This window comes from Camelus dromedarius, chromosome 11 (genome assembly GCF_036321535.1).
Source record: "Camelus dromedarius isolate mCamDro1 chromosome 11, mCamDro1.pat, whole genome shotgun sequence".
NCBI lineage: Eukaryota > Metazoa > Chordata > Mammalia > Artiodactyla > Camelidae > Camelus > Camelus dromedarius.
Window position 1 is genome coordinate 53,951,540 of NC_087446.1, and position 27,146 is coordinate 53,978,685.

The following is a 27,146-nucleotide window of genomic DNA, read 5'->3' on the forward strand; positions in this document are numbered from 1 at the left end:
CTTTATGGTCTTAAGCACCAGATTCCTTGCCTGTATTTGATACTGCTGTGCTGGAAAGTTCACAAAATACTTTTTCATGTGTTACATCATTTAAATTTAACAACAATTCTATAGCAAGAGAATTTGTTTTTAATTGAAGTATAGTCAGTTACAATGTGTCAATTTCTGGTGAACAGGACACTATTCAATATCTTGTAATAACCTTTAATGAAAAAGAATATATGCATATATATGCATGTCTCTCACTAGGGTTTATCATCATCTCAGCTGGTCTCGCCTAGTCTTCTGCACTAGCAGCATTGTTTTTGCTCCCAAACTTTTTCTCCCTTCATGTCCTTCCATGATCTCAACCCTTTTTCACTGTATATCTCTTAAAATGGAGTTTTAAAAATCCTTTTATTCTTCTCATGGGGACAGGGAAGATATCCAAAAGAAAATATATGAGAAAAAGAAGTCCATCATGGCCAATGTTTAATGAGGTTTATTCTATGCCAGGTACTGTACTGAACATTTTACACACATTATTTAACTTCCCCATTCTATGAAGTAGCTGTTGTTTTATTTACTGTTTTATGGATGAGTAAATTGAGATCCAGGGAACAGCTTGCCCAAAGTTATATAAATAAGTGGTAAAGATGAGCTGAACTAGAAAAGTCTTCAGACTCCAGAACCCTGAGCCTTTATTCTACAAATCTCCTTAATTTTAGATTTCCACATTTGAACAGTTTTGTGGATCTACATAAACAAGGAAGGGAGCCATAGACAAGAAACCTCCAAAATGTTAAGCTCTAAACTGTCCCTCAATTGCTGGAGAACGCTGAACCCTGGGTGTTATCTATTAAAGCCTGGCTACAAGGTTAACTACCACAGTCTACCTAGAATGATCTGAAAAAAGATTAAAGATCTAATCTTATCCAAGGACAGATACTCTATCTTCTCTAGTAAGGCACGCTTACTGGAGAAGATAAAGAGTTTCAAAGGTAGAGGAAGATGAGAAAAAAATGAGCCATCCTAAGAAGTAGTCTAGAAGGTTCAGTGCTTCTCAAACTTTAGTGTGCCAAAGCTCAGACATTAGCTGTCCCGTCTCCTGCATGGAGAGTTTGCTCAAAGTTTTCTGGGCCCCATCTGAAGAGATTCTGACTCAGGAGGTTCAGAGTAGGGCCCATGAATTTGCATTTCTCATTTCTAACAAACTCATATGTGATGCCATTGCTGCTGGTCTGAGAACCACTGCCTGCAGCTGTTTTTGTCCAAACCTAGCAACAGCTTAATGGGAACTATGCTATAGTCAAGATACATTTTAAAAGAAGTAAACTTTCCCCATCTGACCCCATGGGAATTCAAATCAAAGCCACAAGGAGCAAAGAATACACTAACATGGCACATAGAAACTGACATACAGTGATCTTGGTCTCAAGGTCTACTCCTAGAAAATCACATTTGTACCATTTCTCAACCTTCTGACCATTAGCAAACGTATTGCTGATGAAATACGTAATGAAAACAAACTTGGTACAGGTTTCACTTTGGCCAGGAGTGGTTCCTGCCAGCAAGCTGGTAGAAGAACTCAATTGGCCCTGTAGCAATCATGAACAGGAGTCTCCTTAACCATCTCAAGTCCCAAGCTGGCCCCTTTCCCTGCTTCATCAACAGAAAATCTTACATCACCCTATTATCAACATTGACAAAGTCCAAACATTCATTTGTTCATTCATTCATTCCAAGAGCTGAGAGAATAAACAGTAAGGACTCTATCTGGCTGTCAGTTCTTTTGTTTTCAAAGAATGTTTAGTGTCATCGGGTCATTTTCTTGATAAGAATATCCTTTTATTATATTGATTATGGAGCTAGTTCTTGTCTCTACTCTCTGTACCGATGTCTATCTTAGCCCTTGAAAGGCATAGAAGAGCGTTCTTCTAAGGATAATCTCAGTCCCCATGTACCTGATAGTGACATACTCAACTGATACCCCAAATGCTGGCCATAGGCACTCAGACTTTTCTGTATAAAGTTAGTAGATATGGTGAGTACCATGTGGATGGGTTAGAGTAGCAGTGAGTTAGAGTAAAGGTAGCTAAATGCAAGTCAAGACTGGATATTTTACAAATGTCAGCAAGCATTGTTCAGTGGACAGGGCTTTCTAAATGACTTCAGCCTGTGGTGGGGCCAAAGAGCAGACAGTAGTACTCGACCATCTACTTAGAAGACCAGGCAAGACCTTGAAACACACAGTGACCCTGGAAAATATAACAGATGACCCAAAAAGCTTGCCTATCACGAAGGAAATCTACACTCCCATTTAAAAACTAAAAAGGACCTTAATAATTGGGGCAGTTGCCTCTGTAGGCAAGAAAATCAAACAACCAACTATGCCACTCCCCAGAGTAGAAAACAAGTCCATTTTTAGCAGAGGTGTTTGGAAATTCCATTTAGCATTTAGGCACAATTGTAAGGTAAATTATTGAATGTTGAGTACAATTAACAATTAAAAAAACCATCACTGTATTTTCAATTGGTAAAACAAACGGCTCATTTCAAATGTACACACTAATTCTCTTGCCAGGTTGCTTTCAATTTTCAAGACAAATTTGTCTTCTGGGAGGATGAAAGCCTAAGATCAGCCTGACACCACCACCTAGTGGTGATATTTATACACAGCACTTCTCTTCACTTGAAACCCATTTGCCTTTTCTACCCAAGCTGCTAAGGTAAAAGTAGGTCCTAAGAGACACTAACAATGTAAGATAAAAATGGAAAAGGAACACTGAACAGTTTGAATGTAAATTAAAAGCTTTATTGAATAAAAATGTTTCAGAGTAAGCAAGACTGTAAGAAAGCAGAATATTTTACATCTCTAAAAAATATTAAAGCTAAATTTCTAAAAATGCAGTACAAAGAAAAGCCGACAGCTTAAAACACCTCTCTCCCCCAACATACAGTTTGGAGTATCAATTATGTACATCAAATGCACTCACGTTTATAATGTTCCAATATCTTAATACTAGAAAAACCATCTTCCAAAAAGGCCTATAATTGGTTTAATTGCACCCTAGAAAAACGGTCTGCCATAAAAATCAATACATTTCAGAGCTTGTAAGTATTAAAAAACTAATGTCCCAGAAAGAGGATATCAGAAGTAGAGTACAGGGTTTGGGGATCTGAGCTCAAGTGGTTTAAGGCGTTTTGTTTTGTTTTGTTTTGTTTTCCCCTGTTATTCCTCCTTTAAACTCCTCACTTTGCTCTAATATGCAACACGGCAAACAGCAATACAAAAGATTTTATAAAAATATTGCAGCTTTCAGTAAATTATGAGAAGCACAGATACCACCAGAGAAGGAAGCAATCGCTTGGGGTGTAGTCAAATTCATTGGCAAACACCATAGCTTATTTGGGACACAGCAGTTCTTTCCAAGCACCAAAGGTGCTCAAAAGGTGTTCCAAAAAGATGGTTGTGCTATAATTCAATAATCCAGTTCAGAATGTGGTTTAGAGAGCAGGATACAAAGCAATAAATTCCCCATACATATCAGAATAAGAAAATTAACCTAAATTTTTTTTTAAAAGACTAAATATTTGATCTCTTAACAGAGGAATACTAAACGATAAATTGTGAATTCATGTAAAAATATATAAACTGTGCCCTTTATACTAAAGTGCATTCAGTCATAGTGTTTGGGCCCCTAAATCCCTTCTGCATGTTTCCTAATTCCATAATTTGATTTTTCGTGTAGCAATGTACTAATAATCATCTCTTGATTTTCATATTGTCTTTTGGGAATACAGTGGAATCTGGACCACATCAGTTGGAATACCTCACTCACTCCCCCTCATTAGACCTTAAAGTACTTGTGATTATCATCATTGCTAAAAGAGAGAATTTAGATAATGTTATCTCCAGCATTTAGAATTGGTTCATTTAAGCTGCAGCAGGGGATTTTTATGAAGCAAGAACTCTTCCAAACTTACTTCCACATGAATTACAGTTCATGCTAAGATGCTTGTTTACGTGCATCACTTTGATAAAGGGCAGTGGCTCACTAACACTAACACAAATTTAAGGCCCAGCATCATTGCAGTTTGTTATTCTTCATCTTCATCCTCATCATAGTACCGATTTCTCTTTATCTGTTCCTCCACTGACAGCTCTTTGACTACTTCTCCCTCCCAGAATCCCACATCCTGGGATTTCTGATTCTGAGTAGTGAATTCGTTAGTGGAGGTGTTGTCTGCAAAGCTAGACCAATTTTTAGACTTGGGTTCTAATGGAGACTGCTGTTTGAGAAGATTTTGATCACCTTCATCTAAGTTTGCACCATTTTCAATAAGATTTTCACTCCCTATCTCAAAACTGTGGACTTCCTTACTTCTCCCTGCTTCCCCTCCTTTCGATTCCTTGTTTGGCCAGGTTGCTTTTCCCACACTCCCATTTTTCTCAGAGGCATTGGCATTTTCCATTTGTTTCCTTTCTGCTGCTATACCTCCCCCAGACTCCTCACTCTGCTCTGGCATGCTCCAACCTTTCTTGATAGGTGGGGATGAGGTTTTTGGGCTCTTGACTGAAGAGGTTCGAAATGAAGCTGCTACGGTGAACGGGCGACTTCTTTCCTTCAGTGAAGATGATCGTCTTAGCTTCTTCAGATCCAGATCTACATCCTCTGGAGCTTCAGGCTTGCTGATTTCATCCTCAGGAGGCCACTTAGGCTTGGATACTTTGATCCCTTCCTCCAAGGCACTTCCTGAACTGCCAAGTTCAGTGGGGGGTGGCCAGGCAATTCTCAACTTCTTGGTTTCAGCTGGCTTGTCTTCTTTCTCCAGCTGGGAGGAGGCCTTGGCTTCCATACTTGCAGTCAGCACACCCACCTTGGCAATGGGGGCATCTTCTACCCCTGGGCTCTGAGGGGTCTCCCCTGCATTTGGAAGTTGGACTGATCTCTCCAGTGTCTCTTCATTTTCATTTTTGCTTGCCCACAGATCCTTGTGTGGTCTGTGTCCAAAACCTTCATCATAGTTGCCTTTAGATTTAAAGAGTTGATTGAAGTGAGGCTTGCAATAGATTCTCCCATGCAAAGAGGCATATGTTCCTAGACTGTTGTTTAAAAAAAAAAAGAGCATAAAGTTAACCTGTATACTCTTATTTACACCAGCAGGCTGCAAACTGGAAACTCTAGTATTTTCAGAAGATGCTAAGTGAGAAAAACATCTTTAAAAGTACATCAGTCACCTAGGATTCTCTACCCCCTTTTAAGTATATTTGTTTTATTATCCTTATTAAAAAACATGCTCACGTCTAGGCCTGAACCTTCACAAGCTCTTCTTCCATCTGGTACATGCTTCCATTTTCAAATGATTTCACTCCCCTCTGCCAAAACTATTGAAAAAAAATTACTTCTTCCAGGAAGTCTTCCCTAGGTAATCCCACCTAGGCTCTGATCATTCATATATTTCTTAAGTATTTATAATGCATAACTACTTTTAATGATATTCCTTTGTAAAAAGTTGACTCTTTCCCCTCCTAGTTTCCTATGTATATTGTAATTTAAAAGCATGTTTTTACAGGAACGGGTATAGTGCTCTGCAAACGGCTGGTACTCAGTAGACTGAATAAGGGAAAGCTCTGGTTAACAGGAGAAAGGCGAGCAGTAGCCAGGAAGCTGGTCTACCCTAACATCAGTGCTGGACTGGCCTTTAGGAGATCTGGTGTCTCTCGCAGGGTAACAAATTTTAAAGGACGGTATAAAAACAGCAGCATTTCTATAGAAGACATAAAAATTCAAAAATTTAGAAAAATGTGCTTTGGAGAAAAAATTACAGTGGGCAGAAAAAGAACCATTGAGTGGAAGTTACAGAGGCACATTTTGGCTCAACAGAAGGGAAAGTTGTGAAGCTAGAGCTATCCAGCTGCAGTGGGGTATCAACCCCCGCAGAAGTGCCACGCAGATGCCAGGACATCTTCCAAGAGTATGCTGGAAGGGATGCTTGCTCTGGAAGGAAGGCTGGAGGAAGTGACATCCTGGTTACTTCCTTCTCTAAGACTATGATTGAAATGTAGTATGGAGTATTTCCCCAATTTGCCACATTTATATCCATACTTTGAGTTACTTGGAAGAAGTAATACATCATTATTTTCTCAGAAATAAAATGAAGCAATAGACAGAAGAATACATGGTCTATGATTATTTATTGCTATTTCTACCATTTATACAGTGCTAGGGACACTTTAAAGTAAGGGCTTAGACAAGTATCTTCTTGAGATTTCTTAACCTTTTGATTCTATGATATCAAGGGAAAACATTGTACTAAATTAGGTCATAGGGTTTTACCTGCAACCTACATGATTTAAGCTTCAGTCCCAACAAGTAAATTAACATATCAGGTACCAGGAAGTTCCAAATACCACTATCACCTGATATGAAATACTTGTTACTAGATGGTACTTTTTACTTTTTTTCAGGGACCTTCAACAGCACACTGTTAGCACCACAGATTTTAGCACCAGTGCTCTAAAAGCCGAAGACTCCCTCTGGAGGTCCAACTATACAGAGAGATGGCTTGTTTTGCTCTGACTTACCTAAGTTTGTTGTTGCAATAGGAACAACGGAAGCAGCTGATGTGAAACACCTGCTGGTTGGCCAAGAGACGCTCCATTGGGTAGACTGTTTTCTGACATTCCACGCAGGTCTCTCTTGCAGGCGCCTGGAACTTCTAGGAAAAGGAAGAGGGCAACTTTAACTAGCACAGGCAGTGATGAGTTAGTACTCTGCTGAGATGGACCCCGGGATTTACTTTGTTGTCTAAGGACTCCCTTACCCGGTCTGTCACTTCTCAGAGGCACACTAAGCCTGCTATGATTCTGACAGTTGACTCTCTAAGGCCAAGAGGCTCTCCTGAATACCTTTCCCAGATTTGTATGGCTGCCCTAAGTGTAGCAGCCACTGAGGATGGGTGGAGCTAGGGCCGGACTGCAGAGAAAGGCTTCAACAAACCACCACACACACACAAAAGTACACACAAAATGTTTCCATGGACAGGAAATTAGGAGAAAATGTCATCGCATCACACACAAAAGAATGAAGTTTGATTGTTTAGTTCAAGTCCCAAGTTAAAGCAGGACAGACTTTTATAAGAACAGATTCTGAAGGGGATATGTTTCAAGGAGAGAAAGAATATTTGGCTTTGGGAATTAGGAAAAGACACTTTGATAAAGCATCACTTAGTCCCCTCTATTTAAAAATCTTGACTTGCTCAATCCACTAGACATAATATTTCTAAATAAATCAAAACTGACACATAAATGGAACATTTTAAAAGAGACACACTCTTTTATTAGGACTTGAGAAGAACACATAGCCCAATAAAGCTGTAGGTTCTACAACCTTTTAAAAAAACCAGTGGAGAATAAAACTAGTGTAATGGGGGTGGGAAGTCATAATAGGGAATTTACGAGCTGTGTGTAAAGTGTGGAATATGGGTGAGGTAATCACAGCTGTTGCTAGTAAACTCAATCCTAAACAACATAAAATAGCTGGTGTTCTTACACTGATGAAAGCTAGAATTTCAAAACTGTTTTTACGTGATAGGAAATGATCACATGGCTACTAGGGGAAGGAGTCCCTAGGTGTGTGTAGCCCTCAGCTTGTCCCAGCAGAAACACCTCAACCGGCAAATGCAGAAGCAGCTTAGTTAAGGTGGCCAGGAAGCTCTCTCAGCCACCTTGGTGGCCCCTTTGCTGCTAAGACCACTGCAGTGGTAAAAAATGCACATTAGTCTCAAGGCCCAGGGCCTGAAATGGTTAAGGTAAACCTAAAATAAGCCAGATTATGGGCAAGATAGAATTTTGATTTAAAAACCTGAAAAAAGACCCATAAAAAATTCAGACTGCTGGTTCACTTGCCACATGATTCCCTAGGAGGCAAAGCAAAAACTAGGAGTAGTTTTCCAAGTGCATTTGGACAAGAAATGAGAGTAGAAAATGGGCTTAAAATGGAAGTAAAGCAAAAGATCTATAAAAGGGAGTTCAATAAAGTAAGTGGCAAATTCCCAAATAGCACCCAAGGATTTAAGAATGAAGGTGGAGGACCGAGCGTTAACAGCACCCCCTCCACTCCTACCTAGGGCTAGAGTCAAAAAGGAAAACGTAAAGACCACAGCTACAACCTAGTTTACCAAGCATAAGGGAGGTATTTAAATACGATTCAATGTTATTGTACTGAAGGCTCTTGGAAGATATTAGGGCCTTATTTGGAGCTCAGAATTGCTTTTTCTTATATGGGCACTTCTAACAAGACAGGACCTAAGTGGAAATGATCTTGCATACTTTAATTAGACTTCTCTAAAAGGGCTAGGTCCTTGTCTAGCAAGCAGGAAACGCATTCAAATGTAGAATAAAATTTGGGTATAACAGTACAATTGAAGTCATTGGAGAGCGCCTGTACAGACCACTATTGACACAGTGTAAATGTAATAGGCCAAATGTACCAACTTATCAGACTGAAAATCTTTCTCAGCTGCAGGATGAATGCTATATTTTTTAACACTTAGGAGAATAAGTGTTCATTCTGGTCAGTAAAGACAGAGCAGGAGACAAATTTCACATAGTAGAGGAGGAAATGAGTACTATGCTGTTAAAGGGCAATGGAGGACGACAGAGCATGCCTCCCTTACACACACACAGAACACACAGCAGGAGAAGGGCACGGCCCGGTGAATAGAAAGCTGAAAGTTGAGCTCACATTAGGAGGAAAGTGGAAGGCAGGAGCAGAAATTAGGTACCGGGAGCAGGAAGCAGAAGCTGGAAGAGACAAACAGGAACCTTCAATGAATACACGGCATTTGGTGTGCCCTGGAGTGCTTTACTGCAGCTGAGCTGAAACTCAGTTACAGACTCAGATCCAAGAATAAAACCACGTGTTCTTTTCTTTTTCCAGTAACTGCTAATCGTGGCAAAATCAGCCTCACTCAAATCTACCTGAGGCTGGAACACGTCCCACCTCAGGATAGCAAGCTTTTATGAGCCTTCACCCACACACTGAGTGTCTCATTAACAGTTCTTTAGTGTCTTACTACCTCCCACACCTGACCCACAATGGCTGTCTCTTGAATGGAGCCTTCATCCACACAAGCGAAAAGTCATTCCTCTCCTTAACGTCAAATTAATAGACTCGTAGCTCAAATATCTGACTAACCACAAGCTTCTAACTAGCCAGACCTACCAGAATCCCACTACTTCTCTTCATTTTTTACATAAGCCCTTTTCAATATTATTTAAGGTTTATGCAGCAGCTGCTCAGGGGCCCTTATAGTTTCATAAAGACAAGAGGATCCCAACATGGTAATATGCCAAGTCAGAGTGGCTGCGGCTGTGCCTCCCTTTATTTCCTCTGTCCTGGGCTCTCAGCCACTTTTCGGTAATTGCCCCCACGTCTATTCAGACAGCAGGAAGCATAGTCAGCGCCCAAAAATCCTACCACCATAGGCCTGGCGTATATCCTGCCCATGCCTTCATGGCTAAAACACTGCCAATATTAGAATGCTAGGCATTTTTAATCTTTACAATGTATTTTTTCAGTTAGTAAGGTTTTTTTTTTAATCTCCCCTCCTTCACCATTTTTCACATGTAGATACTAAAGCACCAAGATGTCAGATGCCTTATCAAAGTCTGCAGTCACTAACAGAATTAAAATTAAAATTCAGAATTCCTGATTCACAAGCCAATAGAATATTTTCTCTATTGTCTAAATTCTCTGAATTGTCCTGGAATAAATTTCCATAATTAAAGGAAATTCTTTGGGGAAAGAGAGCAGATGCTAACCCAAATGAAAATCAGTTCACCACAGCACTTTGAACAAATGACAGCCTTCACTTCGTTTCAAATTAAAATATGTAGATAGTGTCTTTGGGATATTCAGGGATTAATGAGGTAACGTATAAATAACTGATGTTCCTAAACACTGTCATGCCTTTCCCATCTGAGGGATCTTACAGGCCTTCTGCTGATCAGCATCTACTTACAGCTTTTTTCCAATAAATTTTTATGACTTCATCTACATTCTGCCATTCTCTTGCCTTATGTATATTTTTTAGTCTAATGAAGGCTCCGGTTGGGGTACATGTCTGTGCTTATGTGGTGGGGAGGAGAGTGGGCAACAGCTGGCTATAAGTGGTGATGCTATCTAGCCTTTAGACACAGTGAAGAAAATTCTGTGTTGATGTCAGGCCTCTATTCTACAGATAGAACACTACAAAAACCCTTTCATTTCCTCCTTCCAATTTGTGCAAAATATCTAGGTAATTAAACTGAAATTATTCACCATACAGGCAGTGGTTGAGCTGGCTCTGTACAGCCTTAATGCTTCCCCTAGTTTTCTGGGAAACTCTTTGTGAAAGCATTTTGAGGATATTCATACCTTGAATTGATAGCTCTGTGTGTAGAGGAATGGTTAGGGCTCTGAGAAAGCAATAATGATGTAGACAGGAAGAAAAGATTCTAGATGCCCTTCTAGCATAATTCCAATAGATTTGCAAAATAGCATAAAACCTCTTTCCCTATCCATTGAGGAAGAAACAGGGCACAGAGGGGTGGTTCAGTGCACACCCTCTCATGCAGGCTGCCATGTTTTCTCTCCACATCCACCAGCAGAACCAGCCTAGGAACCTAGGACTGGGCTGTCCTGGGCCCAGCTGGGTCAAGTAGGAGTTCCCAGGGCCAGTCACATCTCCTCCCCTATCCTCCCCCTGGGAACATTTAGAGAATAACTCCTTTCAGTAGGAGGACATAAAAGCTTAAGAGACCTCTGGGTCTCTTGAGTTGAAAGGTCCTGATCCTTCTCACAGGGTCCATTGAGCTCTAGACCCAGAACACCTTTTTTGAGAAGGAACCTGTAACTTTAACTTCATAGCACCAAGTCTCATCAACTGAACTATCTGGCCAGTGTTCAAAATACACAAAATCTTTACTTTTAAAGACCAGTATTGGGTTTTTTGTTTGTTTGTTTGACTTTATTAAGCTAAAATTTGAAATGAATTGAATCTTTACCTTAGATGTCCTATTTTCAATAACAGGCACTAAAGAACAGTTTTTCCAGGATGTGTGGGACACAAAAATCTATTCCGAGTGAATAAGTTTATTCTTAGCTGTATTTAATTTCCCAAACCGGAGAAACAACTTCTGTTGCACCGTCTATAGCTATGAGACCAGTTACGCCAGCAGGTCTTCCTATAAACACTGACGTCTCTATATACTTGCCTGCAGAATATAAAGGGTAACTTGGAGGAAGAGAAGATAAACAGCCCTTAAATAAGAGTGGAATGTGACCGGGTACCCTCCGGGCTCTGTACACCATCATCATTTGAGCTTTGGACCATGGGAAAACATAGGCAGCCAGGCCGGTTTACTCCAGTCTTTACCCAATGTTCAAAACCTGAGGTGTGTGTGTGGTGAAAGCAGGCTTGTCTGCATTCTGCTGCTGAGTAACCAGAGCCAAAGAGGCAGGTGTGAGTCTTGAGCAGGCGCAGAGGGAGCTTTAGCTCCATCTCTTCTCCCTTGTGTGCCAGGAAGATCAAAGTGAGCTGCGTTCCTTTGTACACTGCTCATCAGCTCAGACCCTGGAGTGTGAATCAGAAGGGACCCCAAAGGTTCAACCCAGGACCAGGCAGTCTGGTCTAGCACTTGAGGGATGGAAGCAAGACTGGGTTGAGAACTCAAATGTACTCGAGAACAGGTTCTAGTTCTTAGATTAGGCACAGAATTTACCTAGTCTCTCAGTCACACAGAATCCATGGCCAAGTCAGATTTGCTAGCTGTTCTTGATCCAGAACCACAACCCAAGCACTCAATCTGGGCAGGGGTGCTGCTGGAGGGGAAATTAACCCTGTGGCATTTGCTACTTTGTTGGACTCTGGATATTGGAAAAAGAAAGGGCTGATGACAGCATGAGCAGATCCTCAAGGCCAGAAGAGAGGGTCATGTTGAATACATGTGCAGATTCCATCACTGCAGCTCGGTTCTTTCTCCCTCACTTAGTTGTTTTCTCTTGCTACTTTCTTCACCTTTTGTCCCTTTTCAATTAAACCTTATTCTCTCTCATACTTCTCTACTCTCTTTGAAGTTCTCACATTACCTTCTTCCTCCACCCCCTCCTCCCTTTTTAAATCTATCCCCTAAATCCTGGATTCTCCTTTTTCCTCCTTTTGGTCCAAACCCTCCCCTATGTCCTCGGCTCATCATTTCTGTGCACTAGAACTTTCATCAAGGGACCAATCATGCCCACAGTTGAGAGATAGAAACATGGCAGATACGTGCACAAGGTTGAGGCAGTATAAAACACCTTAAAACTACTGAGTTTCTCTCAAATGTTAAAACTTTTGAAACAAAACCTGGCTCCTTAAGAGCACCAGAGGAGGAAGATAGCAAAGAAGTGTGGGTATGTTTGGTTATTAACGCAAGTGGGTAAATTAGCACTGCATAAGCAGAGCATTGAATTAAAACAAGTAATCAGCCTAAAACAGGTGTAGGGTTGTTTTTTTACTGTTGTTTATTTTTATGGGAATATATATTTGTTCACAGAAAGGGAAAAGACTATTTCTAAAAATCAGTGAATAAAAGGAGATGACCACAGACTGAGGAGCCTAGTAAGATTTTCCTAGGGTACAAACATTTTGTACATTCTTTAACATCTAATATTGTATCCTAGTGTAAGTATTACTTAAATATCCATTTTTACAACAAATGGGCTGGCCAATCCCCATTGGAATGTACACATTCTTTCTTTAAATGTGCTGACCACCAATCATGTTATGGTCAAGTTCCTCACACCACTGAGCCAAAGTCTTTAAGTTAACATCACACATTCCCATCCAATACGCTGATTTTAGCTTAACAGATTTTTCATATTTCCCATTTTGTAGGTTTTTACCCATTTACAGATTTATGAACCTGGACTTAAAAAAAAAAAAAAGTCAGGTTATTTTCTTTAACTTTGGGCTTTCTTTCATGAGCTTTCTGGATTTCAAACTGAGCGATATTAATGGGCCCCTCCCCTCCTGGCCAAACACCTGAGCAGAAGCAGCAAGGTTTCCAGGGAAAGTGATAGACTCAAGTGTGCCCTGATTTGGCATTTTCATTCCCAAGAAAACAAAAACAGGCTATAATGAACACAATGATAAAAGATGCAAGAGATCTACTAGTAAACCAGCATCTGAAGGCTCCGAGAGAAATTGCCATCATACCTTTACTGCTTTGGGAGGAGAACTTTCAGAAAGGCTGGAGGCGCTGGCATCTGGACTTAGTGGCTTGGGATGCACAGGCTGCTGGACCTCATTCTTAACCTGGGAGTTACCTGCTTGAGTTACAAAAGGAAGGCATTTTACTGTACCTCATGGGAAGTCTCAGGAAAGGTTCCTCCCCAAAGCAAAGTTTAGGCACCTCCACTAACAAGTCCCTTCAACACCAGCAAAAACATTGTTCTTCTGTTGAAGAATATTCTAATGCTACAAGCTATGCTATTAGGTTCTTTGACAAATAAGGATCTCAACTCAGAGGTTTCCTCACCTTTTGCCACACACAGTGGGAATCCAAACTACCCTATACAAGGAACTTTCTGCCCTGTAGCATTTGTCATATTTTAAGGCTGTTTATAGACTTTGATGACTTTTTGGTAGTTAGCACTCCCAACAACTCCTAGGGTGTTTCAACTGAACTTGGGAAAATGGGGCAATGTGTGGGTAGAAATTTCACAACACGTGCTCAAGTATATATGTGTGTATAATTTGATACTGTCCTTTTGGCCAGTCCTATAGCAGATATCCATGGATGAAGATTGTGGGAGGGGAGGGTATAGCTCAATGGTAGAGCATGCGCTTAGCATGCGTGAGGTCCTGGGTTCAAACCCCAATACTTCCATTAAAATAAGTACATAAATAAATAAAAACCTAATTACCACCCCCCCCCCAAAAAAATCCAAAAAGATTGTGGGAAAAGGCCCCATGCTGGTTTTTTCATAATCATGGACGTGTCACCTGCATAAGTTAGTTTCCTGCCAATATATTTGTTGTGTGGAAAACTCAGAAGAAGCACAGAGAAGTCATTTACACACTTACCAAGGAACCATAAAAGAATTCCTTAAAATCTAGAGTTATGTCAACAAAGTACTGAGAGGTTAAGGCTTATTTTTCAAAAAAATGTTTTGCAAACCTAGTCAAAACTCAGAAAAATTTCTAGTCCAAGCAAAATGATTGCAAAAGGAATGTTCCTGGATTCAAGGAGCAAGAGTTTCTCTCTGAAATTTTAAGGCAGGGTCTGTTAGAGATCTGTTTAACACGTCTACTTTTTGCTGAAGTTTTAGTGTTTAGTAAACTAATTAACCTGACAAGCTAGAAATTCATAATTTAAAAAATAATACCCTGGACATCAGAATCAAAAGTGGACATAGTAAAGAAAAAAAAAAGTGTTTTGTCTTTGGGAGACATAAGGCTCCAAATGACTCCAAAATAGGAAGAAAAGGTGATCCACCAAAAGGAAAATCTCTAGAATCTAGCCAGAGGGCAGATTATAATACACATTTAGATAAATAAGAAAAAGATGTTTTTTAACGGTAACTCAAATACCAATGTTTTATCTCTATAAATGAATAAAGTCCTTCTTGGCCAAACCTCTATTAAAATAAAACTTCAAAATTACAGTTTTTACAGCATTAGCCCTGAAAAGGTTTGGTACAAAAGACAGGATACGTTCAATTAGAGAAGCATCAAAACTATTCAGTTTGCCACAAGTTAATCATATTTAATTGAATTCAACTTCTTTCACCTTGAAATGTGTGAAGGGTATTCAAATATCAGTCCTTAAAATCAAATGAAAGACTTGATGAGCTACGTTGTTGGATTTAATAGTTATGTCAGCACTGACAGCAATGGGTCACCCCACCACCACCACCACCAAACAGGGACTAGAGAACAAGACCCTCACCCTCCAGACCTAAGAACAAGTGCTTACGGGAATCATCTTCAGCAGGGGTGGAACCGGCCACCAGGCTATTCTCAGATGCAGAAACCTACAAAAGGAAAAAAGGAGGAGGGGGTGTCATTAAAAATAAAAGAGCAAACTGCTGTTAATGCCATAAAAACCTGCTGACTCCAGTCAGTCACTGGCTGCCTGGGGGAAATAACGGGCCCCAGAACAGCTGAACATTTAAACAAGAGGCAGCAAAATGTCTTTTATGAGGTTATTAACATGCCTCTCAATTACAGAGCAACACAAATAACAGACTGCATGCAACTGCCAAAAGTGTGCATCATCTCCCTTTATAAAACAACTTCTAAACCATATCTTCTACTCTCAAAAAGAAAAAAAAAAAAAAAAGGCAAAACAAAACCCTCTATCATGGAAAGCAAAGCTCCTCACTATAAACCACAACTCGTACAACCACAACTCACTTCAAGGCAATATAGTCTTTACATCTAGAAATCTTTATTCTTTTATTGTCCAGTTTCCTTATTTCCCAAGCAAATACATTCTGCTGAAACAAGTTTGCTTGTACAGAAGACCTTCCAGATAGCTATAGAATAAATTTATCTAAGCCACCTCCAATATTATTTTCAAGGTTAGTTTCCCTTTTTAATCCCAGTCTCAAATGGCAATGTTTAACAAGATTGCAGATCTTGTGTACAGGTGATTATTTTCCCCAGAAGCCATCAAATGTAAACAAAAGAACTTCCTACTAGCTGTCTCTCTTCTTTCTACTAGCTTTCTTTCTCCTTTCTACTAGTCTCAAGGCCTTCCTGGTATCTTCCTCCACACTCAAAATCATGAAAGGTCAAGAGGTGACCCAAAGTGCACTCTTCATGGAATATTCTTTCATCCAGATCTCAGGGATTTTATGGGTGATGCTGAGTGTTTATATCAGGATTTCTAATGTACTGAGTAAATTTACAATGGAGAAAAAGTTATTGGCTGACTGCATGTTCAGCATGGTCCTATTTTTCCATAACTCTCTTTTCATTACAGGAATTCTGACATGGTATAAAACAAACCAGTATAATAACAATCAACATTTATTGAGTGTTTACTATGTTCCAAGAATTGGAATGATCACCTTACACGCATTATTTCATTCACTATGAAACAAATTTTCTAAAAGTTGTGCATGGCCATAAAAAGTGCTTCAATTCTTGATAAGTTAGTAGGTGCACCCATCCCAGGATGTCCTTCTTTCACCTCCAACTTGGTCACCTTGAACCTGCAGGGTGAACTCAATGCCAATCATGACATCATTGCACGTGCCCAACCATATGACTTCACTGCAGGAACACCCAGGAGAGAGCATGTGAGATTTTGCTGAAACATTTCATTAAAGAAAAGTACAAACTCATTCACAAGAGGAGAAAAGGAAGAACAATACCTTGACAAAATATTCCGTTTCAGGCAAGTTTACCCTAGCATTAATGTCGTTTTGTAACAAGCTGAAGTTCAAATAGTTCTTAAGTATTGTTAACAAAAGCTAGGCAAATAGCCAAAAGGATAGCTGAGGCTCTGAAAAATTTTACGAATTTTAAGGTAGCCAAGGGTTCATGAGCCTACAGTATGCGCTTGACTATGTGCTATCTTTATCTCCTTTCTTCCCCACCCACTCCCCAATTTGTGATATAATTTAAATGTTCTGATCCTTCAGTTCAACTCAGAGTTCCAGTTTCAAATCAGGACAAGTCTTTGTCAAGAAGGAAACATGAAATTAGATACAGGGACAACCCAAGCATGATTTTCCAGATGATCATTTTTCAAATTGTACTCCTAGGATAGACGGGGATTTCAATGCTGGAAATAGTTTTCTCTTAGACATCTTTTTTTATAGTATGTAAGAAAAATTCTAAATATATTTATTCAGTCTTTTTTAAAATTTAAAAAATTTTCTACTTTTATTTATTTTTACTGAAGTATAGTTGGTTTGCAACATTGTGTTAATTTCTGGTGTATAATGTAGTGATTCATTTATACATATATATATATTCCTTTTCATATTTCTTTTTCATTATAGGCTATTACAAGATATTAAGTATAGTTCTCTCTGTTATGCAGTAGAACCTTGTTGTTTATCTATTTAATATATGGTAGTATCTGCAAATCCAGAACTCCCAATCTATCCCTCTTCCCTTCCATCCCCGCTTGGTAACCATATGTTTCTTTTCTATGTCTGTTTCTGTTTTGTAAATAAGTTCATTTGTATCACTTTTTAAATTTAAATTTTTTTTAATTTTTAAATTTTTATTTCTTTGTGTGTCACTTTTTTAGATTCCACATATAAGTGACAGTTATTCTTTTTTTTTTTAACATTTTTTATTGATGTATAATCATTTTACAATGTTGTGTCAAATTCCAGTGTTCAGCACAATGTTTCAGTCATTCATGGACATATACACACTCATTGTCACATTTTTTTCTCTGTGAGTTATCATAACATTTTGTGTATATTTCCCTGTGCTATACAGTGTAATCTTGTTTATCTATTCTACAATTTTGAAATCCCAGTCTATCCCTTCCCACCCTCCACCCCCCTGGCAACCACAAGTCTGTATTCTCTGTCTATGAGTCTACTTCTGTCCTGTATTTATGCTTTGTTTTTGTTTGTTTGTTTGTTTGTTTGTTTGTTTTTGTTTTTTAGATTCCACATATAAGCGATCTCATATGGTATTTTTCTTTCTCTTTCTGGCTTACTTCACTTAGAATGACATTCTCCAGGAGTATCCATGTCCGCTGCAAATGGCATTATGTTGTCGGTTTTTATGGCTGAGTAGTATTCCATTGTATAAATATACCACATCTTCTTTATCCAGTCACCTGTTGATGGACATTTAGGCTGTTTCCATGTTTTGGCTATTGTAACTAGTGCTGCTATAAACATTGGAGTGCAGGTGTCATCCTGAAGTAGGGTTCCTTCTGGATACAAGCCCAGGAGTGGGATTCCTGGGTCATATGGTAAGTCTATTTCTAGTCTTTTGAGGAATCTCCACACTGTTTTCCATAGTGGCTGCACCAAACTGCATTCCCACCAGCAGTGTAGGAGGGTTCCCCTTTCTCCACAGCCTCTCCAGCATTTGTTATTTGTGGATTTTTGAATGACGGCCATTCTGACTGGTGTGAAGTGATACCTCATTGTAGTTTTGATTTGCATTTCTCTGATAATTAGTGATATTGAGCATTTTTTCATGTGCCTTTTGATCATTTGTATGTCTTCCTTGGAGAATTGCTTGTTTAGGTGACAGTTATTCTTAAGACATACTCTACTATTTAAAAAAATGGGAAAACCAGGCAGTCTAATGAGAGAACTCACTTGATACATGACATGTGACCCATGGAAATAATGCCTGAGCCCACTGTTACAAGGACATATATAATTTATTTGATGGTTTTATGTTTATGAAACACACTACTGCCAAGTAGTTTGTCTTATTATTTCAAAACATATTTGCAATATGTAAAATAAAGTGATTTAATTTTCCTAATTTTTCCCCATTCTATTCTTTGATTCAAATTTTGTAGCCATTAATCTGAGACCATTTTTCTGTGTGCCTCCTTTGGTCCAAGTGTGTAATAGATCTCGTGAGTTCCTGCTGGTGTTCTGTCAATTGTCTATTTTAAAGTTGCTACAGTCAAGTAAGTTTGAGAACTATTGCTCTTAACCCATTTTAATAATCTCACCTTCTGAAGAACGGCCTCAAGGGTGTCAATATGTGTAACAGAAACAATGATTATACTCCTAAGATTAATCACTGTAGTAGATTTGAAAGCTCTTTCTCCTCATCTAACTTAGCATTTGATTATCATATTGACTGACAGACCAAAGAGATTGTGTAAAAGATTGGTAGAGAAAATGATAAATTCCCCTGACATATATATTTTGTTACTTACTCCAACTAAGCCATTTATTTAAGGGTAAGTGCATAAAACCTGATTTGCTTAAAACCTTCCTGTGGCTTTCCTCTGTTGCAGGACTACAGCCATACTCTTTAGGGTTTTTCAAGACCTGCCCTGGCCCTCTTCCTCCACCTGTCTCTAACCATTGCCTACATGACCTTCATGCTCCAGCCAAGTCACCTTGGTTTCGCTGTCTGGTTTCCAAACCTCTGTTGTCCCTGCCAGGAATATCCTTCTTTCTTTACCCAAACTTCCCCTTCTTCACTTGGCCTATTTCCACGCATCCTTCAAGACTTGGCTCAGAAATCACCTTCTTGAGGAAGTCAGGTTAAATGTCCTTCGTCTGAGCTTCCATGGCCCTGCACAGCCCTCTGACAGCACCTGTCACACGGTTTTATAACAGCAAACCTGTTATCTCCCTTCTACTCTGTTAGCTTCCCTGCTGGTAAAGACCACATGGAATAGTTTGCTCATATTTAGTTTTTTAAGCTTAGCATTTCCTGTGCTTAATATAGGGCCTAGCTTTCAAAATACTTTGAAGTGAAAGAATGAGATTTTCTTATATAAAAATGTGTTAAATTAATAATATACAAATGACTTTGAAGATGATATCTCTATTCAAAACAGAATTTTAAAAATCACTTAAGTTCTACGTCCTCTGAGCATTTGCTGAGCAAAAGAATTTTCCAGCGAAGGTTCATTATTTGGTCAGCTATAAGTTACAGAGCTCTCCAACCAAAATTATGTGACCTGCAAAAAAGACAATCTGTCCTGGCAGCTGTTACCGAATTCCCAGACACTCCACCGCCTAGAGTTAAGAGTTGTTTCTAATTTTAAGCATATAATTTAGAACACATGCTTCCCTGGCAAATGGACATGAGGCTTTTCAACCCACCTTTTCTCCATCCTGATGGGAGATGCAGACCTCAGGACTTGGGGGCACATTCTCCTTTTGCTCCAATTTATGAGATTTGATTTCACTGCCACTGGCTCTCAACTCATTCTACAAAATAAAAACAGTCTGTGAACAACAACAACAACAAAAAACAAACAAACAAAAGCCTCACTATTCTCTTCATAGCATATCTATTAAATAAACTTGGAAAGTTAAAAAAAAAAATTCTTTTAAGAAGCCTCGGGTCAAATCAACCCCTTAACTCTCACAAGCAAAAACCCATTGACTTGTGAAATGACAAAAGCAGCTTTGTGGACACATACCTCAGAGTTAAATATTTCTACAACTAGTCTAAATCTGGATGCTCATTAGAATACAGACACACACACAGACCACCCCCCGCATACAATGATCTTGTGATTCACTCTTCTAGCAGCAGAGCTTGTGGGAATGCAAAGCTGGTGAGTTTCATCAGAAAAGACCATTCTGGAGCAGGGGGAAGGAGGTGCCAAGTGCCAATAATTAAGAAAATATACTGACCATATATAAACATGCTCGGCCTGGAAAGAGAGACAGGGATGATGTATACATATAAAACTTGAAATTATACTTAATGATACCATTAAATATCCTTTTTTTGTGTGAAACTTTCAAAAACATGTTTTTCATATAAAATTCATACATTATACTAAAGACATACCTTATTCTACTTCTAACAGAGCTTCAACATAAAAAAAGCAGGCGTTAATACTGTCAGAAGAAGTAAGCATAATCATATTTGTTTTTCTTGCAAAGAATACCTGGGGCAAAATGTTAAAATTCACTTTGTTACTAGATCCAAAATCAATATAGAAGTAGATGAATATGGACATTTCCCACCTTCAGTCTGCTAGTAATCTAGTACACCTTTCTGTTCTCTGTGATTCTTTAGGCATGGGGAGAAAACAAGCAGTTTATGGCCACAGGGCCAATGACGGGAGTGTGATTGCAGCTGATTTACTGAGGTGTGGAATTCCAGATTAAGGCACACAGCTCTGGAGGTGCGCCTAGGAGGAGGAGCTGGGGGCCAGCCCTGCAGAACACAACAGGACAACAGCCCCTGACCCCATCTCAAGGTCCAGCCTCCAGAATCATTGCCAGAGAGTATGCGCCTTGTTACAATCATGTTCTGTGAGGGGCCTGAGAAATTCTTTTGGGATGAGATAACATGTGCTTTTTACAAGAATTCCTAAAGAATTTTCAACTCTTAAAATTTACAGAGCAGGAGCACCACAATGCAGAAACTCTACTAGGAATTAAAAAAAAAAAAGTCACTGAACAGGTTTTTCCACTTAAGGGAGTCACCTGGTCGGAATGTTTATAGCAGGAGGGCACTGAGAAGCAGCAAAGTCCTGTAACAAAAGGGAATTAAGCTCCACAGATCATCTATTTGCTGTATCTTCTGACCTGCCTTCTAAGTAAGTCTAAATTTGCTCATTTTTCACACTCCCAGTGAATAACAAGCCTGTGATGTTCCACTTTGCTACTGATTTACACACATCATTTCATCTTAAAACTGTAGTGAAAAAATCAAGATGAAAATAGTTGTTGCCCAAAGACTCAGTCTACCAATAAATACTACTGGAGAATGCACACTTCACAATGTTGGGGAAAAAAGGCTCAGCTCCTGGAATACCATGGTGATTTCTAACAGGCACTGGTTTCAGTCTGCCTGGGAACAAATAAAATTCAATACTATTCTTCCAACTTTGTTAAAAAATAGGACATCAAGAGACTGATGATTTGGAATTTGAAATCTTAGAAGCAATAATTTGAAAGATATGTATGTATGTGCACATGTGTATATATGCATGTGTACTTATGAATAAGTGGCATTTAAAAGGTAATTCCAAGGGGGGAGGGTATAGCTCAGTGGTAGAGTACACGTCTAGCATGCACGAAGTCCTGGGTTCAATTCCCTGTACCTCCATGGAAAAATAAATAAACCTAATTACCTCCCCGCATTGAAAACAACAACCAAAAAAAAAAAAAAAAAAAAAAAAACCATAAAAGGTAACTCCAAATAATCAGTTCTGTAGTGTCATCCTGCCAGTTAAGGCCAGGAAAGTATAAAGGGGAAAGACCCTCCATTCTATTTCGAATACCACATTTTGGTGCTTACTGAGTATGCCATCGTCTTGTCATTTCTCCCCCCTTGTCCTAGCCACTATTCTATTGCTTTAGAAAATCATTACATCATAAGGAGTAAAGATTAAGTAGACCGTATGTTGTATGACTTCATTGACATGAAATGTCCAGAACAGGAAAATCCATAAAGACAGAAATTATATTAGGGGTTGCCAGGGCATGAGGGAAACAGGGAATTGGGAGTCACTGCACACGTATGGGTTTCTTTTGGGGGTGAGGAAAAGTTCTGGAATTAGACAGTGGTGATGATTGCACACCTTGTGAATATACTAAATATCACTGAATTTAATATTTTTAAGTGGTGATTTTAAGTCACATTAATGTTGAGTATATTCAGCATTTCTCTCCAGTACTCTCCCTTTCTTCCCTCAAAAACAAAAATAAAGTGTTTATGTTAAAACTAATAAAATACTACTTCTTTAACAACAATAAGATGAAATAGAAGAGACAGGAAAGTTCTCAGTGATATTACTAGATGGTAACATCACACACAAAAAACCCCAACGCTCACAAAAAATGAGTGGGGTCGGAATGAGGCCTGGGAAAGCAAAGTCCAGATTAGAACATGGTAAGGATTATGAAGGAAGCTGGGGGAGGATTTACGTGAGGAGAGCATGGGTGGGGACTAGGGAGGAGCCAGGGTTGATAGGTCAGGGTCTGGAAGACATTTCTATTTCCTGGGCTCAGTGGCCATTTGCTGGATGAGTGAATGAATGAATGATGCCGAACACATACTGCATAGTTGGTGGAACTGCTTTGTTTGGACACAGCTGCCTGGTACTTGGCCATCCGATCCTTTATGGAGGTTTCTGACAGGCGTGGAAACTCCAGATTTCGCCTGCTCTCGCTTTTCTCCGAGTTGAGTGCCGAAGATGACAACTGGCCTGCAAGCATGCAAACAATGTGCTTTATTAGAAGATAAAATGCAATTTGGATGATTTCAAGATTCTTAGAATTTTGGGGCTACTGTCATTTAATATAATCAACTTCTTCTATTAAGAGGACAAAGAAGGAAATCAGGATTGTAACTGTCATATATAAGGGAACATTCACTCACTTTCCCAACATTAAAAAGAGAACCCTTACCATAACTGAGTGTTAATATTTTTAAATTTTGGTTTACTTAACATTTTAATTTGCATTTCTTTGATTACCAGGAGACTGATAATTTTCTATATTTATTGATTTTATATTTTCTTTTGTGAAGTGCCTGAATATGCCCCCTTCAAAACATAATAATTCTGATCTTCAGGCGTTATGTTACCATCAGTAATACGGGATAACCAGTCTCGACAGGGGGTACTGCCTATCCACGGGGGCCCTCAAGCCCCGGATGACTATGGAGCCAGAACTGCCGACAGCAGTAATTCACTTGTAATCCCGGTGCCCTTTGGTTAACACAGGTTACCACTGACAAGGATGGATTAAAAATACAGAGAAGCTATTTGGAGAGATTTGGGAATGGCTTGTTTCTAACAGCCTTCCTTTTACCACTCTTCCTTTAAAAGCACTGGCTTTGAGGGCAGAAGGCGTTGCTACTAATAAATACTTCCTACAGAACAGCCCACACATGGAACTCTGCTTACTTGGGCCTATTTCCAAGTCATCCAGAGGATAGCTGTTTTCGGAGGTCTTCCTTCCACCTGCACTTCGGCTTTGGGCTCGAAGAATCTGTTCAGAAAACAAAACCCAGCTATAAGCTTTGTAGCAAGGATGGGAAATGACACAACGTTCAAAAAGGAGGCCTGCAAATCTCCTCTGTAAGTAAAATCCAGAGGAGATTAGATTTTATATTAGTTTTTATATTCTACAGAATGTTTTTAGTATTATAAATATTAACACTACATATTCACAGGTGTCCAGGGGAAAATAAGTAACTCTATATAGGTAGTGCTTTCTGCTAATCAACACTGCCTAACCATCTTGACTAGAAAGCCTCAGAATTTGAGTCATTGGAGGGGAATCCTCACATCCCAGAGGAAAATGACACGTCTCTCCAAACTGCCAAGTCCTGATGGCAGTATCTGCTGTTGGCCTTCTCAGTCCTATTTTATCTTTGCTGTTGCTGCCTTGGTTCAGGTCTTCAACATCTTTTCCCTGGACTACTCCATTACCTTTCTAATTGGTTCTTCTGCCTTCTAATCAAGTCTCTAGATGTTGCCATTATCCCCCCAAAAAACAAAATAATTACCCCTAAGTATAAATCTGTGTTTACTCTCTTGTTCAAAATTCTCTAAGGATTCCTAATCACTCCTTGAATTAAATCTAAAGTGCTTAGTATGTCACAGGAGACCAGTTCTAGATCTGGTCCCTTCCTACCTTCTCTGAGTATTTTCCACCCTTTACCCTCCCGGAAAAGCAAACTGTTGAGAGATCCATGTTTTTGTAAATGAGTTCCCTCCACCCGGATTATCCTTCTGTTGTCTAACTGTCTGTTCTTTCATGACTCAGTGTAAGCTAAGCAAGATTCCTTTTGCATCTGCCCTACCTCTCTTCCACAAATCTATGTAGTCCTTCCTCTGTTCACAAGGACCTGGTCACACTTCCATTACAATGCTTATCAAATTGTTGTGCATCCCTATACTGGACTGCAAGCTTACTGAGGGCAGAGATCTGCCTTTTTTTTTCCCCCCTTTTAAATAGAAAAGTGGAAGGTCAGATTTTTGAATAAAGTATTCCTGTGATTCCTGTAAATGACTACATTTAAATTTCTCAAATCTAGGGTAGATCTCTAATGAAAGTTTCAAACTATAATTTTAAGACTGGAAAAGTAACTCAAGAGAAAGCCACCGAGTGTCACAGAATGTTCCCAGGCATGATACACAGAAAGTATGTCACATTTATTCAGCTGGTAATGACAGCCTTCAAGCAGATCCTGTCACTGAAATCTCAATTTATTTCTAGATAACCTGAAGTAAGAAAGATACCCGAAATCCAATATGCCAGGAGACAACAGTAAAACACTTAGCACCTTTCTGAATTCAACATTAGTACATAGTTATTAAACTTTTAAGTTCAATGGACTAATAAACTAACAACAAAGTTTAAGACAGTGAATTATCCCTTTTTCAAGTCCTCCCCACCCTTGGAGATAGAAAAGATACCACTTAAGAAATAAGTGCCAAGGATTTGGTTGCTTGTACCATACCAATAAGAATATAGTTTCTTGCAAATTCAATATACATTTAGCATACTTTCTCTAGTCAGCTTTGCTATTTACATTATTGGTTGAATCTAGTTTTAATAAAAACAAAAATAAGCTGTAGCAGCCCTAACCTTGCCACAGCGTACTCAGGTCAGCTGCGTCAGCATCAGTCACATCCACATGACTTACATGATGCAACAAATTCTTGCTCTGGGAGCAAACCCCCATCTGGAAATGAAGATCATCAGCCAAAGCGAAAAGATAAGTTTGGCAGGATACCCTCCATCCATATTTTTTTGTTTTAAAAACATTTCTCATTTGCAGATAATTAAAGTAAAGGAAATTCCAAAAATTTATTCCAAGTGCTGCTGTAAAAGGATCATTATGAAAACTCAAAAAGGGAGAAAGCCTGGAATACACTTTTTTTTTTTTTTTTAACCAAAAGGGAATAGGCTTTGCATTCTCAACACTGGAGCAGTATTTCAAATATTTACATTCTGTCAAAGGTAAAGTTCAAGCACAATTCCAAGAGTATGTGCCACATGCTGCAACCTGCTAGGAGTTCAGTTTTCTGTCTGTGCTTGTAGTGACACACGAAATGCCTGTACTGGGAGCAAGACCATTTAGAACCAGAATATATGTTCTGCGAGGGCAGAGGCTTTTTCTTTGGTTTTTAGATGCAGGAAAGTCCCCATCTTTGCTAGCTTTTTATATAAATCTTTGTGTTAAATAAGGTAAGAAAAAGCCTTTTTTGTCCGAAAAAGCCTTTGGGATCATGAGGATATTAATACTCTGAATTATTTTCTTTCAACTACTCAAAAAGTGAATGTGCAAAGTCATGTGGTCCTAGAGAAAAATAGAGAAATGTCTTCGAAAATCAGTTATACTGACACTGGTTCTGAAGTAAGATGGTTTTTAATGAGATCCCAGATGAAGCATTAGCATTTCTTTCAATACCTTTTCACCTCCAAACCATTCAAATATAAAGAATAACAAGATCTCCACATACCTGAAACTAACACAATATTGTAAGTCAACTATACTTCAAAAAACAAAAAACCCCAAGATCTCAAATGCATTTATTATGAATTTTATAATCCTCATTTTACAAGTGGTAATCTGAGGTTCAGGAAGAAGGAGGGGTTTCCTCCAATGTTTCTCAAGGAAGTAGAGAAGCACAGAAAGAAAAAAATAACAAAAACCCCAGGAATTCTGATATTGAAGTCCATTTAGGTAATACATTTTTATCACATTTCAGGCTTTTTTACTCATATGCCTGAGGGAGCCTTAATCATCAAAATCTGTTAAGAGAAGACAGAAAAGATAAGACACTTCAAGACTTTCTGGAATTTCCTAAGGCTTGGCCTCACCCCACCCCACAAGTTCTCCTTCCTGTCAGCTGACTATAGTAACTCTCATTAGTGTGACCGTCCCTTAAATGTTCTCAGTGACTCCATAAATCAAACGCATCAACATTTACCAGTAAGAAAATATGAGTTTAGGGCTTTTAGCCAGTAGTCTGTAGAATTTCTTTTCTCTGGAAAGTTTTCTTAAAGAAATAAAGTAAGTTAGGTCCTAAATGTCAAGCAAAAAGCAGGATTTCCATCCCGGGTACCCCTATTTTCAGGAAAAATTCTCTTTAAAAGTTGATTCTCAACACTTTAACTTACTGAAAGCCTCTTACTTCTGCCAGCCACATCCTTCAGCCTTTCAACTCTGACCTTTCTTCAGACCCTCTCAGTCCTCCAAAGTGAAGAGTGGAGGAAGGATGAGTTTTAGGGGAAAATGGGACTTTGTTGAACTATGCATGGAGATTATAGGGTACAGATAAAATCTGACCTTAATTTCTCAAAATACTGAGAGATAAACATTTCCTTCTTCAGGGACCCTTGGAGAAAAAACAATGGAGCTCATTTAAGTAAAAAATATACATAGAAGGAGCACTTATCTCCAGGTGGGGGGATTTCTCTACATATTCTGTATTTCTAAGTGTTCTACAAAAATAATGTGCTACTCTT

The 27,146-nt window shown here is 39.0% G+C and overlaps 1 protein-coding gene across 2 annotated transcripts in view; it reads right to left on the bottom strand.

The window, feature by feature from the left end:
- Positions 1–2,772: 2,772 nt before the first annotated feature.
- LIMA1 (LIM domain and actin binding 1) overlaps positions 2,773–27,146 on the bottom strand; it is a 71,463-nt gene continuing 47,089 nt past the window's right edge. The window contains exons 5-11 of one of the 2 annotated variants that reach the window (XM_010989691.3): positions 23,570–23,654; positions 22,719–22,867; positions 19,797–19,904; positions 14,987–15,044; positions 13,225–13,334; positions 6,569–6,702; positions 2,773–5,086 (exon numbers count right to left, since the gene is read on the bottom strand). In XM_010989691.3, coding sequence (XP_010987993.1) covers positions 4,081–5,086; positions 6,569–6,702; positions 13,225–13,334; positions 14,987–15,044; positions 19,797–19,904; positions 22,719–22,867; positions 23,570–23,654 — 1,650 coding nt within the window. In that variant the 3' untranslated portion in view covers positions 2,773–4,080. Of the gene's footprint in view, positions 5,087–6,568; positions 6,703–13,224; positions 13,338–14,986; positions 15,045–19,796; positions 19,905–22,718; positions 22,868–23,569; positions 23,655–27,146 lie in introns of both variants that reach the window. The other variant, XM_031462592.2, reaches the window with a different exon arrangement.